A 21,075-nucleotide genomic window follows, 5' to 3' on the forward strand; every position below is an offset into this window, starting at 1 on the left:
ATGTCAACTAATTTATTTATAATTTTATGTTTGATTTCAATATTATCAATAGTGTCTGTTGAATTATCAAAGATAAATCAAACAAATTGTGAAAAAAACACCCATTTAAAGGACAGCGGTTTTTTACGTGATCCATTATTATTGAAGATAAATAAAACTTTGGGAGAAAAAAATGCAACTAACAAAGAACAATATTTACCTGCATCATCCAACGCTGTCGGGATTTTTGAAATCAGTCCCTCTTAGGGACATATTATCGTTAGAGGACGTGTAGTATACCACATCCTCTCCCCACATTCTGCACTGTAATGTAATATGTATTTATATATATATTTGTCTGTGTACATAGATTTGAAAAATGTTTTATTGACATGAATAATATCGCACTGTATTTTTTTATTTTAAAAAAAAAATGTATTTACTTGTATGAAATAAATATTTTAAAAACTATATACATACTTTTCTCCTCCTTCCATTCCGTCGCCTAGCTCCCTCGGATCTAGGCTGATGGCTAGGTCCCTCTGACCTAGCCTGATCCTGATTCTCCGAGTGTGATGACGGAGATGGCATTTCTGCCAGAATAATTAGTTTCTATGTGATGGGAAAAAAAAAGGTTGATTAGAGGAGAAATAAGTATACCGTGAAAAAAAAAAAATTGATTGTTACTTAAAGATTAGACTGATTAAATAATTTAACTTACCAATAAATTCAATATAGTGATCAAAACGTAGTACACTTTTTGCTCCATGTTTAACAACTCTGAAAGAATTGGTGATTTGAAAATAAAATTCGTTCTATATATATCTATATGTAAACAATGGAAGTGTTATAACATGACGTTAGAAATTTATGTCAGTGTAACATTTTTATGATAATAAAACTTATACATGTGTAATAAATTAATTAATAATGTTCACATCGATAGATATATAACCTTTTTATGTTAATGGATGTTATAATGTGCATTATCGATATAATGGGTGTTCATGATTATATAACAACACAAAATGTTAACACCTTTAGACGAGCATCTTGATCTATCAACACCTTTAGTGTCTGAATAGCTATAGATATTATTACATAATTAGTATGTCTTTTTTTTTTTTCTTTTTTTTTTTTGACAATGAATTATTTTCTTTGATACATTGGTTGATCTATAACAGTAATCCTTTCAGGTGAATAGTTTTTTTTTTTTTTTTTTTTTTTTTTTTTTTTTTTTTAATTCTTTTTTCTTCTTAAAAAAAAAAAAAATTACCTGAATAGATATATTTTAAAGTATATAACCATGATGTAATTAATCTAAGACTGAAATTTTAAAATATTTATAGAATTTTTACAATCTTATATATTTTGCGTACATTAGTCGAATCCAAGCCTCGTTTTCAGTTAGCGTCACTTTGAATTGAGATTGTTAGTTTGAGTTAAAAGATGTTGTTACTTTGGATTTGTCTGGTCTGCGGATTTAGTCCTGCATTATCTACATGCAGATGGGATCAAGAAACCCTAAGGTGCAATGGGGATGATGGAAATGTGAGACATACCCCAAAATTACGAGAAATCCAGCGGGTGGAAATGGCTAGAGTGAAGAAAATCTCCTTTGCCCAAACGGATGTACCAAACCTGCGTTATCTAGCAATTAAGGACTCCCCTACACTTTCATGCAGAAATTTCACAAACTGGATGCTAGATATCAACGTTACGATAACGATCAACGACAGAAAGTGTAAAAATGTTGTGGTAAGTCAATATTTACTCTGAACAATAATCAAATCTCGCGGATCTCGCACGCAGCGGGAATTAACGTCAATTCAATATTGATCACTTTTTTCAAACAAAATCACATGATAACAAATTTTGCAAAATATATAATAATCCTTATCTCAGCGAGGTTATAATATATACAAATATCAGAAATAGCATATCAAGGAAAATGTTCTTTTATATGTATATAAACAGTAATGTGATAAAAATCTTAAAAATTAGTTAAATTTATCAGAGACTGTTTTAAACTTAGAAGATAGTTTACTGTTACTTATCAATTCTTAAAAAATTATGTAAACATTACATATGTATTTAATAATGTTCACCAGGTCTTTGATGATTATTGTAATTGTGTTTGTACCAATAAAATATTTGTATTAGATTTATTTCTTTTAGAGAGGGGGAGAAATATTACATTCTTTAAATCATACTATATTTCCTTTCAGACAACCCTGCTTCCCAAAACTACGAGAACAAAGTCTCCAAGAAAAGTTTGGAAAACAAAATCTACCACACAATCCACCACACTTTCTACCACCGATTGGACTAATAACACCACCCTTTCAACTACTACCTCTTCATCCTTAGAACCTTTTAACTTAACACCTCGTATGTATTAGAATCTTCACAGACAAATTATTTGAATATATATATGCATATATTTAGTACTAATAAACCTGTTACATTGATGAAATGTTTCTTATAAAACTTTTTTTCTTTTTTAGAATTGAGTGAAGCTGTACTCGTCCTTACATATTTAGTCATTGGGATGTTTCTCGGGGCCTTTTTCACCGGGTTTGGGGTAGCCCTTTGTCTTAAACAGCCATCCTTCTGGAATAGATGTTGGTGTAGAAAAGCAACAGTGCGTCGCGTGGAAACCATTCGCCTTCAGAACACCTCATATCTAGCATCAGCAAGTGGGTCTGATGACACCCTCTTCACTCATTCCCCTCTCCAGTTGCCAGACTCAACTACGCCAAGGATTGAACATCAGCATCTAGAGTGATGTGTTTAAAACTCAGAAAACGTTGTGGGGAATGAAAATTTAAACCTTTCAAATTTCATTTTCAATATATTTAAACATTCCAATCATCATTTTCAATGATTTAAACATTCCAAACATCATTTTCAATAGTTTTCTTTTTTTTGTAAATTAATTCCAAGATATTTTTGTAATTTAATTTAAAGATTATATACTGGAAAAGTATTTCATGAGTCAGCAGTATTTGTTAAAAATTGTGCCAAAGATAATATATCATGAGTCAGCAGTATTACATTTTGCAACTTTGTTAAAAATTGTGCCAATATACTGGAAAAGTATTTCATAAGTCAGCAGTATTACATCATTTTGCAATTGTGTTATGATGATACCAATGCCATATCATATACTCCCCTTTTTTTTCTTTCTCAGTGTGTGTTATTGTATATATGTTTTGTTTTGTTTGTTTTTTTTTTTTACTTAGAAGTAAATTTGTTAGATGAAGTGATGGTTAAGGTTACCTGATATTACATCAGCAAATGTAAATATATATTCAGTCAATTGTTTTTTGGTCACTCTGAAAAATAATTAATGCTTGGTTTACAATCCGATTGGTTTACTTTAAAACTTCTTTTTTTTTTGTACTTTGAAAGATAAAATAGTGTATTTAGTGCTTGGTTTTCTTCAATTTCTTTTTTTTTTAATGATAGGTTGATTATTAGAAAAAAAAATCAGTCATTTTTTTTTTTCTCAACGTGTGTTTGTGTATATATGTATATTGATGATTACAAGTGAATTTGGTGGCTTTAGTTATGAGTGAGATAAGAACCATATTTTACTGCAAGATTTGTTTTTTTTATATCCTCTTCTCATGTCAGGTATTTTAATAACTTCTCTTATTTTATAACTTCTACAAATCTTTGTTGTCTCTGTGTGGTAATGTAATTTTAAGCTTTCATATATTTTACAATATTTTTGGTTTGTACACTTCTCTACACAAGAACACTATGCAATATATTCACAGTCTGCCATATTTTGTTTTACTAAATATTTTGGTGCAATTTTGTATATGAACTAACTCAAGAATATTTTGTAACTTTATTGTTGTTTTTTCTTTTAATTATATACTTGTATATATATGTATATATTTAATTTTTTTTTTTTTGTTTTGCATAACAAACAGTTCATATCATTATAACTATTTTGTATTTCATGTTTTACTAAATATATTGGTGCAATTTTGTATATGAAGTAACTCAGGAATAATTTTGCAACATTTGTTTTAACTCAATTTCTTTGTACTCCCAAATTTTTTTTATTTTTTTTTTTTGTGATTGTTTTGCATAACAAAAAGTTCATATCATTATAACTATTTTGTATTTCATGTTTTACTAAATAAATTGGTGCAATTTTGTATATGAAGTAACTCAGGAATAATTTTGCAACATTTGTTTTAACTCAATTTCTTTGTACTCCAAAATTTTTTTTTTTTGTGATGCACAGTTTGTATGACATATTTGTAGTTTTTTCTAAATACACCATGGAAATTTTGGAAAATGATTTTTTTTGTTTTGCATAACAAACAGTTCATATCATTATAACTATTTTGTATTTCATGTTTTACTAAATATATTGGTGCAATTTTGTATATGAAGTAACTCAGGAATAATTTTGCAACATTTGTTTTAACTCAATTTCTTTGTACTCCCAAATTTTTTTTATTTTTTTTTTTTGTGATTGTTTTGCATAACAAAAAGTTCATATCATTATAACTATTTTGTATTTCATGTTTTACTAAATAAATTGGTGCAATTTTGTATATGAAGTAACTCAGGAATAATTTTGCAACATTTGTTATAACTCAATTTCTTTGTACTCCCAAATTTTTTTTTTTGTGATGCACAGTTTGTATGACATATTTGTAGTTTTTTCTAAATACACCATGGAAATTTTGGAAAATGAACATTTTTTTTTTCTTTTTTCACTGTTGGATAAAGGATGAACATAGCTTTATATTGATGTCTTTGTTTTAAATTAGTATAGGAGAAAGTTTTTCTTTGTGACGATAGTGCATGTTCAGCTTTAAGAAAAAAAAAAAAAGGAATACTGATATACAGTGAACATATAATTTTTATTCAATTAGAAATAAACGAAGTACATCTACAATGATTGTTTTTTTTTTTTTGTTTTTTTTTTTTTGATCATTTCATCTTTGCAACTGATCAATACATGAATTCATTTCAACCCCAGTTCCTTTGTTTGAATTTCAGTAAATATTATATTGAAAATACAGATATTAACTAATTCTAATTACTTGATTAATAATAAAATAATTATCACAAAAGTTATGAGTACTGTATTCCAACTGTTCAGTTCATTGGAGCAGATTGAGTGCAATGTTGACAGTTAAGCTCGTTTTGATGAGAATATTGACATGGAATTACACTATCAAGATAAGGGATATCATCATTTATATCTATTAAGGTTTCCATGAGTGCTTCAAATTCATCCAGCTTCAATGCTACTCCATTGAGTGAGGGTTTCAAAAATCCTCCATCTTTAGGTAAATACCATTTTCTAAAATCAATACATGGTACTCCATGTGTTACTGTTACAAATAGGTTTTTACCTAAATGTAAGGCATATGTCCCTTCTCGTGCTCTTATAAGATAGTTTTTTACTGCTAATTTGATTTTTTCTAAATGATCACAGAAGTACTTCCATTTTCCTCTATCCATGCTCACACACTTGTGGACCGCATCTTCCACTTCAAGTTCTATGAACACTTCACTCCCTTGCTCAATAATGCTGAGCTTTTTATCACCAATCATAAAATCAGAGAGGATATTGTCAATTTCAATAGACATCTCCTATAAATAATAATATGAAATTCTGTAAATATTTTTTTTTTTTGGTTAAAAAAAACATCAAGTTAAATGAATAATGATAAGACATAAATATCTGAACACTATTTACTTACTTGTATTATCTGTAGAACAGTTGTAGGTATTGATCAGCAGCAAAAATGAAATGATAATTTTTTCTTCTCAAAACACACACATATATATATGTAGCAAAGGTTATGGCTAATGCAATAAATACTATCACTTTGCATGTAATAAATCAAAAAACCATGCTTATGGTAATAAAAAAAAGACATAAGGCTAACATATAAAATACATGAATAAATCATATTTGTTATAGTAACATTCAAACCACTTATGTCACCTTGATCTTACTGACATATTTATGATGTGGTAATATGAGTGGTTAATGCAATAATTGTTATCATTATGCATCTAATAACACACAAGTCAATGCTTATGATAATAAAAAGACATAAGCTTAAGATGTAAAATATAGGAATTAATTATATTTATTACATATTTGCATATATTCACCTATATCACCATAATCATTTTATGATGTGGTATTTTATATTTATTGACTAATATAAACACATCACCAAAAACATTAAACTCATACAAAATAACAACACATAACTAAAAACATTAAACCCATGCAAAATAACAACCACACATGCATGAAACAACCACACAAAATAACCACATCTACCCACAAATAACCACTCAACCACAAATTAACCACATAACCACACAACCACAAATTAACCACACCGCACCGGGTGTGACCACCTACCGGGTGTCATTGGGCACCATATATTACTACTACTGATACATAGTTTAATTGAATTAATGTCATCTTTAAATATTATAAAAATGTGCGTAATTCAAATTAGAAACAACATGTACTCGTCAAGCAAAATAACATGCCACTGATTTCAAAATAAATAAACATCGACAAAATCAACTCCCGTCAGTTCTTCAGTACTTTGATTCTCTTTCCCATCGTCCTGATAAGTCCCACGGAAACGCTGATGGTCTTTCTCGCCGACCTATTGGTGAGTGTCAATACTGTGAAAGAAAAGAAAATCGTAAAGTTGAGGAAGAAAAAGATTGTACTCATGATATTTGTGTTGTAAGAAGTCAAAAGCAAATTGCTCAGTCTGTGACTAAAATTATTGATCAATATAACAAAATAGGTGACCAATTACAAGAAAATAATGATCATTCTATATGTGAGCAATATCAAGCTACTAGGAAAATTGAGTTAAAGGCCGAAGAAAATTGAGTTAAAGGCCGCTCAAACTAGTGACTCCATCATGTCAAGAGAGATGTTAAACAATGGTGCAATGAACGCCCAACTTGTCAGATACATAATTCAGTTACTAAACAACCAAAAGCTTGCTTGAAACAAAACCATGTTGGTGCCCCCTTGGAGAGGGTTGCCCTGGATATGTTTGGTCGCTTCCCTGAACAAAGTCAGGAAAACATATATTTTGGTCATAAGTGATTACTTTACTCGCTGGACAGAGTTACCCATTAGCAAATATAGACGCTTCTACTGTAGCTCATACCTTTGTTTGACAATTCATCTGTAAATTAGGTGTTTCACGTCAGGTCCATACTGACCAAGGCACCAGTTCGAATCTGACCTGTTTAAGCAGATATGTAGAATATTAGATATAGATAAACCATGGACGATTCCTTACGACCCCCAGAGTGACGGTCTTGTAGAGCGCTTCAATCGGACTCTAAAGATATATTATGTATAAGGGATACTTATTTACCCCTGCTCATGGTAGCCTACAGATCATCTGTACACGATAGTACTGGTGAGACACCGAGTTTGCTGATGTTGGGTAGAGAGGTGGAACTCCCCATTGATATGTTATTTGGTCGAAATGATAGCCCAAAATTCCCTAGTGACTCCTATAGTGAGTATGTCAAAAACTTACAAGCTAATTTATATGATCTTCACTAGCTTGCAAGAGCCCAAAGCTTACAGCTGGAGCCAGACAGAAGAAGAAATATGACAAAAACTTACAAGCTAATTTATACGATCTTCACGAGCTTGCAAGAGCCCAAAGCTTACAGCTGGAGCCAGACAGAAGAAGAAATATGACCATAATGCAAACAATACAAATACCAATAGGAGATTTAGTTTTGCTTAACGCCAAACGTACAAGCAAATTGAAGTTTTGTAGAAATGTGGAGGGTCTATATAAATTACAAAGATTATTTTAGATCTTGTATATGACATACAGCGAGGTTCCTCTGGGGTCCTGAAAATTATTCACCATAACCTTTGAAGGCCATTCCACAGGTCTCCACGACGTCGCACCCCTCGGAGATCATCCTCCAAAAGAATCCACTCTAGAACTTCGTCAGCCACTTTCACTCATCCTCGACGGAGGTATCCGGAGGATTCTCAAGCCACCTCGACCGTCCCTACACCTATCACAACACTGAGGTCTCCCTCGGCTCCCTCGATTTCCATGGGAAGCCCCATGGAGGTGGATCTCTATGGACTGGACGGGTCAGCGGAGACTGCACCTCGAAAGGTTTTGCTTGACAAAATGCCATCTGTAGCATTGCTGACCAGGCCTGTTCCAGCTTTGGCTTCCACCTAGATCCTGAACCCCCCTTTTCAGAGCCAGTTTGGTCTGCATGTCCCGAGTCCCTGTTGATCACGTCTTCCGTTCCCGTGTCAGCACCTGTGCCATTATCTTCTTCCACTGTACCAGCCGTTACTTCTGTTAAGTCTTCGACGGAACCTTCTTTGCCTTCATTTGCACCTCCAGTTGTGTTTTGGCCAATGAGACGACGTCAGAAACTCTTTTTCGGCATCAACAGAATCCTTGCTCCAGGAACTGTTTCCTGATTTGTATCCCTCTTCCTCATCTCCTGATAAGAGCTCCCTTGATGTCAATACTGTCAGTACCGTCGACCTTACAGCTAGTTGTCAACCAGTCAACACCTCGAGTTACGTTCTACATCGGTGTGAGAGGTCGAATCCAGCCCTGGCATCGTCCCATCAAGCCAATGACTCTAGGCTTTTCTTTGCTGGAGCATCAAGTGCCCAGGAGGATGATTTCGTTGCCCGCATTATGCAGAAAACCAACCATGAGGCAAATACTTTAAGTCATTCAACCGCAAGGTATCCTTTAACCCTCGAGGATTCAGCTGTGTAACTTGTGTGGAAGAACTGTCATTTCCAGATGGTCGTACTTAAAAAATGAAGTCAACACTTGTCAGAGACCCCGAATATACACTCATGGATTCAAAATTCAATCAAACAGACGATGTTTCCGCCCGTGTCATCCCTACTCCTGTTTCCCCATGTGATGTTTCTACACAAGTCGCAAACGTCCAGACTTTCACCCTGGGAGATTAGCTGATCCATCGTTGTCCTTCTTCCAGTGTGTGTTCCTCTTCTTCCCATCCCATCTGATTGAAACTCTAGTGTTAATATATAAGTGAGAGCATTTGATCTCTGTGATGCTTTATATAGTACTCACCTGCTGTTGTTATATAGTATCAAATTTGTTTTATTATATTGTTACAATTATTTTATGTATATCTTTTATGTATGCCATAAGATATTTATTACGGGCAGCCAGGAGGCGGTCCGTTATTTGATATACATTTAAATATCGTAACTGCGTTTCTGCAGGATAGTTTTTTTTTTCCTTGAATTAATATTATGCGTATTTTTATGAATTAACAGTAAATTTGCATGTAGAAATATGTCATGCCTTTTAAAAAATAGTACATATTTTTGATTATACTCGTAAATGTAAAATTGGTCTTAGACTGTCGTTAGGCCAGCATTTTTTGAAATTTCGATTTACAAACCCGCCGACTGTGTTTTTTAAAAAATGGGAAAAAAAATAAAAGACCTAAAGCTAGCTTTTATTTTTATTTTTTCCGCCGATTTGAATTTTTTTTCTATGTAAGAATAAAAATATCGTATTTTAATGCATATCACGTTTAAGAAAATGGACCGAGGTGTTTCCGATCATTAAAAACGTTGTGAAGGAAAAGGTCCGAGTTCCTCCGATCAAAAGCAGCATCAATAATTACGTAACATTTTTATGTGTACCAAAAGGTCAAAATGGCTGCTGCCAGCACTGGACATGTGCAATCATTTTTTAAGTTAAACTTTCGATGCATCGAAAACAAATACACATTTAACACAATTCGTGAAGCTAAGGAAGAGGATACAGTTGGCAACTTGATTAATACTGTCCTGGACACAGATTCAATTGACTGCATGATGATAGATCACGTTGTCAGCGGACTAACAGAGGACTCTGCCACATTTCAAACATCCCTAAACACGCCAATAGAGGTTTTAAAACAATTCAACTTCAAAAGCATTATCGTGAATTTAGTAAAGAAAGGGAATGAGAGATCAGATGCAAAAAATCCTGTTAATGCTTTCCAAATCTTGATGGATGCAAGGAGACGCTATGACAAATACCCTCCTCTAAGGTACGTTATTTAATCATTTTCATTTAGTACTTGGTTAATTAAAATCGCAATATATGCATAAAACTTTGATTGATAAATTAAATTGTATTAATGTAACGTGCTTATAAAAAAACAAGCACGTATGGTCGAATGTATGTAGTACCGGTACATTGATCGTAAGAGAATGGATTTATGTACGAGCTGTTTATTTTTATTTTCCCTTTAAACCGAAAGTAGAAAATGTACATGTTTTATGTTGATTGTTCATTTATTAAAACAGGGAGGAAAACACGGAAAAAGACAGACTGTTTAATAATGTCATTGAGTCATTAAAGAAAAGAAAAGTTGGATTCTCTTCTCACCAAATAGAAAACATTGGCAGGGATGTTGTTAACACAATAACAAACACCATGTGGTTTTTAGACCCATTCATTGACAAACTGAAGGATCGTAGTGTTAACATCCCTGCCATGTTTAAGGAACTTACTGGATACAGAAACATAAAGAAACAACATCAAAAAGCTCCACAGGTACGTAACAGTTTTGAGGATATATGACTTAATTAAAGTAAGCTTGCATAGTCCATTTATTCTATAATTCATGATACTGTAATTATAATCCATATTATTGTATTATTAGTATAACAATGATACTTCATTTAAAATATTATTAAAAGTTTGATTGCGTTTATGAATGTGTACAGTGTAATGATAGAGAAAAAAAACTCAAATAAATGTGTATTGGTTCTTTTTTAAATGAAAATGCAATGACTATTGAAATGTGAAAAAAGACAGAAAAAATTCATTGACTATAATAAAATGATGATTAAACTTTACATTAAAAATTTCGTAAAATATATTTTACAGTTGGTGACCTCTGAACTGAAGGAAAAGACAGAAAACCTTGCAGAGCTTCTGCTTATTCCATGGATCTTATGCAAGGATTTTGCATCATTCTACACAGCTGTCAAGGATCTTGTAACAGGCCTGCAGAAATACTTGTCATATATGTCTGGAATGAAGGAGAGAACTGCACAGAATCTAAGAAAATCAGAGCCTGTGAGAAGTTTTAAAGACAACTGGAGTCTCAAAAAAGTTGGAAAGGTGAAGGATGTGAAGGATGAATACAAGAAACTTGATGATTTTTTGAAGAATGTTGCAACTTACACGGCAAAAGACTTGATCGACTTCGAACCAGAGGACAAAACTGAGCGAAGGAAGTGGTATGATAACTTGTACTTATCTTTTGACATTTCATTGTTTACCTACAGATATGGTAACTATCTGGGAAATGTGAATTTAGTGTGGAAAGTAAATGAAGAGGACACTCAGCAGTCGTCATCTATGGAAATTGGGATTGTGAACAAAATAAGAGAAAGTATAATTAAATATGCTACAAGACAAATGCAGAAAGACTTTATTCTCAAATACCATAAGCATTCAGGGGGAAGTAAATCAATTTTGAGAACATGTATCAATTTCTTACAGACTATGAGTACACACCTGAAAATAAGCAAACGGCACAAATTGACCTGCGTACTAGTAAAATTTTACTGGAACTAGACGACACAGAGTTGATCTTTGATCTTCGTAAAAATAATGGAAAGACTTGTAATCCCAGACTTGAGCCATTCTGGAGTGAACTAGGGAAATTCTTGGATGAAAAGTCGGTGGTTCATGAAAGGAGGCATACAGACACCCAGTATATGCCCTTTGCTATGTCTGTAGAAGACTTGCGAAACCAGATTATCAAACGCTTACCTGAAGGAACCCCAGCACCTTCGACTTCTTGGATTAGATTAAACTTCTGTCCTTCAAATCCGATGCACAATTCTGCCCAAAATTATACAGGAAAATTCAACGTAAAGTTTGCGGTTCAACAAAGACTTCTGAGAGTCCAGCATGCTGACCTACCTTATGGAAAACATCAGTTTTACTTATTAAAAGATTTTGCCTGCAAATGGAGAGACCATGTTGTTTTACAGAGCCTGGATGACAAAGCTATTGTTCCAATTGGTGAACCAGGGCAAGCAGTGTCAACTGGTGTCAGAGCACATCATGGAGGACTAGTTTCAGATCCTAGGCAAAACTTGGCCCTTGATCATGATTTCCATGTGGCTGGAATTGTTCCAAGTGTTTGTTTTGTTGTTGATGTTCCAGAAAATTCCAAAGACAGCTTTTACAATGGAACAGTACATGTTACTGTAAAAGAAAAGGTGTTCGAACCATCATCTCCTTTGAGACACAGCACTGAAACAATTTCCATAGTGCGAAAGTATTTTTCACACAATGATGTTGACATGGAAAAACCTATTCTATTGAGAATAACTGATGGCGGTCCTGATCATAGAACCACGTACAGATCTGTGCAGTTGTGTTGTCTTCTTGAATTTATTGCATTGGACTTGGACTTTTTTGCTTGCATCAGAACAGCTCCATCAGCAAGTTACTACAATCCAGCTGAGCGATGCATGTCTACTCTAAATATAGCTCTGCAAAATGTTGCTCTTCAGCGTGGACGAATGATTCCTGGACTTGAAATGCAGACAAAATCATTTACCTCTTTGTCAAAACTAAGAAATGCTGCAACTAAAAATGCATGTTTAAAGAAGGAATACAAGGAAGCTATGTCAGTACCAATTGAAATTTTGAAAGAAAGATTCTCCAGGCTGAAATGGAAGGGGGAAAGTGTTGTCGTTCATGATGCTGCACAGGAAGACATGATGGTTGATCTCTACAACATCTTCTTCTGATTGATGATGAAGTGACACCTGAACACGTCTCCAATTTGAGGATGTTGAAATCAGAAAAGATAGATGCATTCCTAGCAAAACATGCACAATCAAGGCACTACAGCTACCAGGTATCATATTTCATACAAGTGATTTGTGTTTATTAAATGAGTTTTAACAATTCTGTTACAGTTTGCTAAGCATTGTTTTCAAAAGTTTCATTTTCATTTGTAACTGTACCAAATTGAGACATCTTTTGTATATTTACAGATTAAGAAGTGTACAGAAGCTGACTGTGCATACTGCACTTTGAACCCCCCACGCCTTTCCCAGGAGATGCTGAAAGATCTCCATTTCATACCTGATCCTGTCTTGAAAGAAGATGGTGTGTTTAAGTCTTTTGAAGAGACATATGGTACACCGACTACAGATAAAGATCGTCCTAGTCTGCAGGAAAAGGTGACAACAACTGAGCGAGACAAACAACTGAAAAATCTCTTGGTTGCGAGTGAGTATTTGACATTATTAAAAAAAAAAATTTACAAAAATAAAATTATCTAAAACGCAGATATTAAACTTTTATGTTAACTTTTGCATTGAACTGTCAAGGAGATTAAGAAATTGATTTATGTTAATTATTTCTTTATTGATGTGCATGCAATTATAATTATTAAGTTATAAGCAGAGGTATTTGATTAAGACATATTGTTTAAGTATTTTTATTTTTTTGTAGCCAAAGTCAGAGATTTTGTTGTTTGTTGCGAGTGTGGCAAGCGTAGAGTTGTATATTCCTCCAGAAAGCTTAGCGCTGCTGAGGAGAGGGCTCTTATTAGACTTCAGGAAGAACTACTGTACATCTGTGGAAGTCCGCTGTTCCCTGGTGGAGAATTTCAGGATAAGATTGTAGTGCGAGAAGGGATTAATTGCCAGGCGCCAATAGAGACAACATACTATGCAGGTATAAAATGTATCTTTTTGAAATTATTTGAAAATGAACACTGTTAATCATAACTAAAATCCAGTGACAAACAACAATTTTTGAAAACCAAGCTAGATATTATAAGAAACATGCATCATGTGCATTAAAAGTTGTGGTTTTAAAATTGACAATCTTTTGCAGGAAAAACACAGCTATTTGATGGAATTTGTTTCCATTGTGGGGATATTGAGCCAACCTCAACCCCAGAAATAGAATCCTTAAAGAGGAAGCATGGGATTGTAAGACCCATTTGCAAAACCTGTTTGCAAATGGGCCACCCAGTTGTGACCAGAAATTGTTTAAAAAAGCAAAAAACGAAATAAAAAAATAACGGAAACAAATCTGTTTTATTTTTATTTTTTTTCCCGACAGAGATTTTTCAATCTTTTATTTTTATTTTTTTTTCCTCTTCCTACCGAAACTTTTTTAAAAATATTTCGTAAATCTAAAAATAAAAAAATGCTGGCCTTAGACGGTTTTAATCGAGACTAAAATATATTCGGAAAATTTCTTTTTTCATTCTTTTCAAAACGATGTATCGGCATCGATTTACGGGACATACCAAAGACCCAAAATACTAAAGATCTGAATTACATAACGTATTTCTTTATTTCCCTATATAACATGTAGGGGCTGCAGCATTTCCGGTTTGTGAATATTACCAATCGTGACGTCAGTAATATACAACGTCATCAGTCTACATTGGTAACTTGGTATTTCCGGTAGGAAAACCTATATATATATGCGCCCCCTTTTGGGACTTGGGTACCAGAGCATCATCATCGCTCACACTAACCAGACCACCTTCATAAACGGTGAGATTCATAGTACGATTATCAAATAATAGCACGTACAGGGACCTACTATATATACTCTGTTCAGGAATTATTTCATTAGGATTTTTAAATAATATTTGGGTGCCAGTCTGCTATATATTTATCATTCCCCCGTTTCCCCCATTGGATTTTATACATTTACGGTGGGTATTTTATCTTGCTGTTTAGGAGGCGGTATATTTCCCCTGTTTATGTTGTTTCAAGTTATAGGATTGTTATTGATTAAAATTTATTTGAAAAGTTACCAAGTCTTATGTTTCTTTCTCTCGGATTGTCACGCATTACTATATTTGGAAATATGAATTGACGGTTGTGTTGAAAACCGGTCTTTATTACATTTAGTTAAAAACTAAATACAGTCCTAGACTGTGTTACCCGGTATACCTCGGTACGTTACAATGACATAAAACAGATTGCTCTCGAGGTTCATAGTTGAAGGAAACATGACGGAGACTTTGCCCCTCCCAAACCTCTCTACCTTTTAGCATCAGGCATTCTGCGCTACATTGGAGAAAATCGAAATACCATAAACGTTATGAACGAAAAAGATGAAATTATTAATATGGTCTATCTATCCTGAAAATTTCAAAGTGATATCACTGATAGTTTCCGAGATCAGCTCTGCACAAAATAGGTCGTCAAAAATGACAAAATCGGCCGTAAATCAGGACCGGAAGTGACGACAACAAAAAATTCAAAAACATATAAAATTCAGATAGTGTCTCATCATCTGTGAAAAAAAATTGTTGAGATCGGTCGAATAGTTTTCGAGAAATCGCGTGCACAAAATTTGGGAAAAAAAAATAAACAGTACGAAAACAATAAGGTCTTCCGTTGGAAACGGAAGACCTTAATGATATTTACAAATGGTTAGTTGGAAGTTATGTATTTTTACGTCAATGTAAACTCTATCAGTGCAGGATATATTATTTGTAATTAAAGTTGTTTATCCATCTCCACATATGTATATACTTGTCATACCTTACACCAAGTATGGGCATATGTTTAGTTTTTCGTTTAATATCATTTATTCAGCATTATTTTTAAAGGATTCACAAGAGACTATCCCGGAGACGGAGTCACCAAGTGGCTCTCAGGATCTTTTTCTTAATCCTCAGAACGGACAAAATAAGTAAGATATATATATATATATATATATGTCTATACAATACTACATCCTCTCAAGCGTTTGTTGCGTAGCTGTAAATTTGTGAACAATGTTAGCATTTTTTTTGACACGCAGTGTTCAGGTCTTTTTAAAAAAAAACTTGATAAAAATTGTCGCTAAATACAAAATGTAACTTGATTTCCAATAAAATGCAATTTTTATTCATTATATACATATATAGCATATTATATTTGTAGTTAGAAAACTAGACAAGCTTGTAGGTGATGTTGCTCTTTTACGTAGAGAAGTGGCAAAGCTGATAGGAAAGTCTTCTGCAACCACTGCATTCAAGATTGACACGGCCTCGTGCAAGGTTGAAATATAATTTGGTGTCAATAGCAAAATCATAAAATGCCTTTGCAGCAAGATGTGCCATTGTTAAAGGTTTTTTATGAAATGTCACACAGAGCTTGTATTTTAGAGGAAGTTCAACCTATATTTGAGAGGTAGGTTCTCATGCCGTTCATGGCTGGATGCCAAAATTGATGACTTCCAGGTAAAAAATGTGAAAGTCAATTTTTTTTGTGCTTCTCACTTTAATGTACTCTGTGTTAAATTTATAAATGTTAATATTTCAGAATGAAGTTCACACTTGCTTGGTCATTGAAGGCATGATCGAGAACCAATCCTGCAGCTTTCCAGGAAATGGTCTTCCATGCCCTGTATAAATTTACAGAACTCAGGAATCAGTTTAGGAGAAAGATGTATAATCATTTGATGAAAAAGAGTTTGTGGCTGTAGTCAGTTTAATTTTTTTATATTCACTTAATGTTTATTTTGAATGAGTTGTTAACTTGTTAAAGTCTGTTTGTGTAAAAATTTGTTAAGGTTTTACTGTAAGCTAATGTACGCATGATTCTCTAGTATAAAATTAAAAACAAAAAGCTCTTCAGAATACGTATATGTGACCAATAGTTATTACCCCAACAAAGTTCTTTTTTATAGGGAGGGGAGTAGGGACGTGTAAATATACATGTAGGAATTACCTGGTCCGTCTCTCTGGCTATGGGTCAGTCTGTCAGTGCAATTGCGTTCCATCCATAAACCTTTCTTATGGTGAAACATGAAAAGGACTATTTGCGGTATTATGCATTTTTTGCCCCCAAAATTCAAGTTTTATATAGAGCTTTAAAAATGAAGTGGAAGATAATTGAAATGAAATTGAAAATAAATGTTGTAAAAGGTTTTCACTACAGCGACGTCATAATGTAGAGATGACGTCATGAAGATAGTCTTACTATGTAAAATTGATGGTTTGTAGCAAAATATGGGTTTTTACCGACGGTTTTTCGACTGGGAAACATCCAGCGCAGGCTTGCTCAAGTACCATTTTTAATATGATGTGTATAATTATATGAATACAAACATGTGTTAAATTCCTACTTAAACAGACCTGCGCTCTATCATTCTGAATGCAAAATATGAAGAAACAAGAGGCCAATTGGCCTTAACGGTCACGTGAGTAGCATATCACCCATACACAAACTTGTCGAGGAGTCTCATATGTATTTAATTTATTAGGTTTCATTCTGGGGTAGAAAAATTATAAATTTGTAATGACGACCACCTCCCTGCCTGAAATTTTTCAAAAAGAACTATGAAACCTATTATTATTGCAAAAAACTTAAAGATCTGGTCTACAAAATCGAGAGTTCAGTTTTCCTTTCAGGTGTGTGGGAGTAAAGAAGATGATTTTTTAACATTATATGCATTAACACCTATACATCCATTTTGGCCCTGCCGTAGAGTCAACCCCCCCCCCCCCCCCCACCTCATGTCCGGAACCCCTGACCCAGAGGCCATGAATTTCATAATTTAAGTAGAGGAGTTAGTGGACATCAAAACCATTTATTTAGTTTTTTGAGTAGAGAAGAACATTTTTAAAGATTTGAAACATTTTTATAATATGGCCATATTGGCCCAACCCTAGAGCCTGAACCCCTAACAAAGGGGTCATGAATTTCACAATCTTATTAGAGGGCCTCATGGACATCATAGTCATGCATTTAGTTTTTAACAAATATATATGGGAGTAGAGAAGAAGATTTTCTAAGATTTAATACATTTTAATTATATGGCCATATTTGGCCCACCCTAGAGCCTGAACCCCTGCCCTGACCCAGGGGTCATGAATTTCACAATTTTGGTAGAGGGCCTCATGGACATCATAATAATGCATTTAGTTTTTAACAAATATAAACAGGAGTAGAGGAGAAGATTTTCTAAGATTTAATACATTTTAACTATATGGCCATATTGGCCCCACCCTAGAGCCTGAACCAGAAGCCATGAATTTCACAATTTTGGGAGAAGGCTTCATGGACATCATAACCATGCATTCAGTTTTTTCCACACATGTGTAGAAGTAAGATTTTTGAAAATTTGGCTGCTTTTTTTTGCATATTTGGTCTCGCCGGTGGCACCCCAGAGCCATGAATTTCACAATTTACGGTCTTCCTGCCATAGAGATGCTTCACACCAAAAATGGTTACGATTGGCCTGGTTGTTTTCAAGAAGAAGTTAAAAATGTAAAATTGTTAAAGCACGACGCACGACGACGGACGAAGACCAATTACAATAGGTCACCTGAGTGACTCAGGTGACCTAATCAAAAATCTAAGAGTACATGTACTGAAAGACGGGGTCTTGAAGGTTTGAATTTTTAATTGTCCTGAATTTCCTCGAATAAGCTTCCAAAATTTATCAGTTTGAATTAATTGTTACAATCTATCTTAATTCGGCTTTTTTGCAATTGTCTGATACTTTGTCTAAATTTTACTCAACCCCGGCCTTCATAATTGTAGAAAATTGACCCAATGTAATATATTATGTAAAATAAGACCCCAAGGAAAAATTTTAAAAATTACTACTAACCGGGAAAATCAAACAACTCTATATCAAAGTAGATAATTTTAACCATTAGATTTATTCAATTTTGTGATCCAAGGGAAAATCCACAAGTCGGACGGTATCCGTAACTAGAAAACTGACCAGTCAGGAAGGGCCCCGCTATGACAATTAATATAGAGAAGTGAAAAAAACTTTGAATTCCATCCTCTTTATATTAACAATGATGAAAAATAAATGCCCTGCAGAAGATGTAAAGAACTGGAATATATAGGATCTCGTGATTTGTAGTTGGATATGATTTTCATCCAACAATTAAAGTGTTTTTTTCTTGAGCCTTAGTGGTTTTTCAGAAATGACAGAATGGGTTTATTATCTGATTACCTGTTAAAATTAACAGCATTAATGCAGAAAAAAATAAAATAAATAATTAAAAAATGAAATAGTGAAAACGGATATCTTAATATGTATCTTGATTTTAGAATTCAATAAAATTGTTATAAATCACTGTGTACGGTATTTTAACCAAAATAAAATATGAATATTATATTTTAAATCCATATTTCAAAGAATGTACACAATACGACACATCATTCAAAATTGACCTTAACTTCAAAACAAAGTTCATTTGCAGACACAGGCAGTGCAGTAATTAATCTCATTGTGACAGATAAAGATAAAGCTTAGGATTTTCTTCCTGTGGAAGGTTAATTAATCCCAAAGGACAAATATTGCACAGCCTTCCATGTATACAATGGTAACATTCTCAGCAGTTATCTCTCTTTGCTCATTCATTCTAAGCAGTTATCTCTCTTTGCCCATTCATTCTTTTGCATAGTTAACAATCTACCCCACCACCCCAGCTCCAAACCAGAAGACATAGAGAACCAAACTTAGCATCAAAATATGTATTTCTGCCTACTGAACTACCATACCAAATTTGAACTTGATTGGGCAACCATAAAAAAAGTTATTAGAAAAAAACAGGAAATTTGTGGACGGAAGAGTGACAGACGGACGGACGGACAGAAGGACGGACGGACAGAGTGATTACTATAGGGCACCCGCAAATTCTTGCGGGGCCCTAATAAAAGTTTTATGAAAACCCCGAAAACTCTAAAACACACAAAAAAAAACCCCCCAAAAAACCACAGGCACCTGACGTTAGAAATATTTTTTTACAATAAAATTCCAAGAACTTTGACAATAAAAAGATTTGTCACGGTCGCAATTTTGATTTTTAAGACCGACTTATCGGACACGATTTTCTTCATTTGTGATTCATGCAAAATAATTGGTAAAATTCATAAATCCGTTCGCCACTTACTACTTTTTTGTGTAAACTCGTGCATCACCTACACGAATTACGATACAACCGTTTCTTTCCTTAAAAATCATACTCCGCAAATCAAAGACATAAATAACAGAGGTTGTCAACTCCGCCAATGGCGTGTAAATGTTACGGGACCAACCATACTTTGAGAACTACAAGTGCAACAGTAATCTTGTATAAGTCATTAAATTTGAACCTGATAGTGAACATGAACATGAACCTGTAAATATTTTAAGCATGTTTTATTTATCAAATATTTACAAAAACTCTTTATTTAGTTTTTAAATTACTTTTTTAAAACTTATTGACTTTTCACAAAGTAATGGTAATGCATTACTTTACTCATGTAATGGTAATGTAATGCATTACTTCAAGAAAATTAAGTAATGGTAATTTAATGCCCTTATTCATGAAGTAATGGTAATGTAATGCATTATTTTACAATGTAATGCACCCCAAGCCTGATTCCAACTAAGCCGGAAAACATTAATATTTAACTTGGTTCTTCAATCGATAAGATTGTATATATTTTATGATGTATAAGTCTTCGAAAATGTATAATCTATAATGCATTGTTTAAAATTTAAATTCAGTTTAATCAACTAAAGAGCCAACGAACGAGAAGGCAAATTCAGACTTGTTTTTATTTTCTTTGTACAAAATTCCTTTTGAGGCCAACAGCAGTCATACCGCAAGTTGGCTTCATTTGTAAAACATCTGTGTATAACCCGTCCCGATTTTAACTTTGGCTTGCGCATGAAGTTTGGTAGTATTAGGGTGAAAGATTGTCAAAATAAAATTCACATCTTTTCAAAAATGGCACATTGCGTTTGGGAACTTTAATTTTGATTCCACTATCAACCTTTTCTATTGATTAATGAGATCATACACCAACTGAATCGTCAACGGCGCTGTGCATTCAGTTACGTAACTCATTCCACATTTGAACCCGAGCAAGAATATTTTGATCAATAAAACTATTTGTTTATTTTCTAAATAGAATTTTGTTTATACACAGATGACTTACCAAGATTTAATGCATGTTTTTATTATACATATTTACTAAAATGTATGAAAACTTTCTGCACTATTTTCTTACGCGTA

The 21,075-nt window shown here is 33.5% G+C and overlaps 2 protein-coding genes across 3 annotated transcripts; both read left to right on the forward strand.

The window, feature by feature from the left end:
- Positions 1–1,219: 1,219 nt before the first annotated feature.
- On the forward strand, positions 1,220–3,670 carry LOC105318554 (uncharacterized). The gene is made up of 3 exons (XM_011415756.4): positions 1,220–1,737; positions 2,208–2,370; positions 2,487–3,670. Exons 1-3 carry the CDS (start codon positions 1,429–1,431, stop codon positions 2,765–2,767), a joined length of 753 nt encoding a protein of 250 aa, XP_011414058.3. The 5' UTR covers positions 1,220–1,428; the 3' UTR covers positions 2,768–3,670.
- Positions 3,671–9,448: 5,778 nt separating this feature from the next.
- Positions 9,449–14,129, forward strand: LOC136275324 (uncharacterized). 2 transcript variants are annotated; one of them, XR_010713895.1, is made up of 5 exons: positions 9,449–10,098; positions 10,358–10,607; positions 10,944–12,939; positions 13,079–13,316; positions 13,542–13,756. XR_010713895.1 is itself a non-coding variant. In XM_066084110.1 (4 exons), exons 1-4 carry the CDS (start codon positions 12,871–12,873, stop codon positions 14,108–14,110), a joined length of 714 nt encoding a protein of 237 aa, XP_065940182.1. In that variant the 5' UTR covers positions 11,563–12,870; the 3' UTR covers positions 14,111–14,129. The 2 variants fall into 2 exon arrangements, 1 of the variants encoding a protein (XP_065940182.1); XM_066084110.1 differs by lacking the exons at positions 9,449–10,098; positions 10,358–10,607 and adding an exon at positions 13,929–14,129 and having other exon boundaries at positions 11,563–12,939; positions 13,542–13,766.
- Positions 14,130–21,075: the final 6,946 nt, after the last annotated feature.

The sequence above is a fragment of the Magallana gigas genome, chromosome 5, assembly GCF_963853765.1.
Source record: "Magallana gigas chromosome 5, xbMagGiga1.1, whole genome shotgun sequence".
Taxonomy (NCBI): Eukaryota; Metazoa; Mollusca; class Bivalvia; order Ostreida; family Ostreidae; genus Magallana; species Magallana gigas.

Coding starts and splice junctions, on each gene's coding strand:
- LOC136275324 (XM_066084110.1), top strand. CDS start 12,871: ATGTTGAAATCAGAAAAGATAGATGCATTCCTAGCAAAACATGCACAA. Junction 12,940..13,078: donor CAAGGCACTACAGCTACCAG/GTATCATATTTC, acceptor GTATATTTACAG/ATTAAGAAGTGTACAGAAGC. Junction 13,767..13,928: donor AGAGACAACATACTATGCAG/GTATAAAATGTA, acceptor AATCTTTTGCAG/GAAAAACACAGCTATTTGAT.
- LOC105318554 (XM_011415756.4), top strand. CDS start 1,429: ATGTTGTTACTTTGGATTTGTCTGGTCTGCGGATTTAGTCCTGCATTA. Junction 1,738..2,207: donor GAAAGTGTAAAAATGTTGTG/GTAAGTCAATAT, acceptor ATTTCCTTTCAG/ACAACCCTGCTTCCCAAAAC. Junction 2,371..2,486: donor ACCTTTTAACTTAACACCTC/GTATGTATTAGA, acceptor TTTCTTTTTTAG/AATTGAGTGAAGCTGTACTC.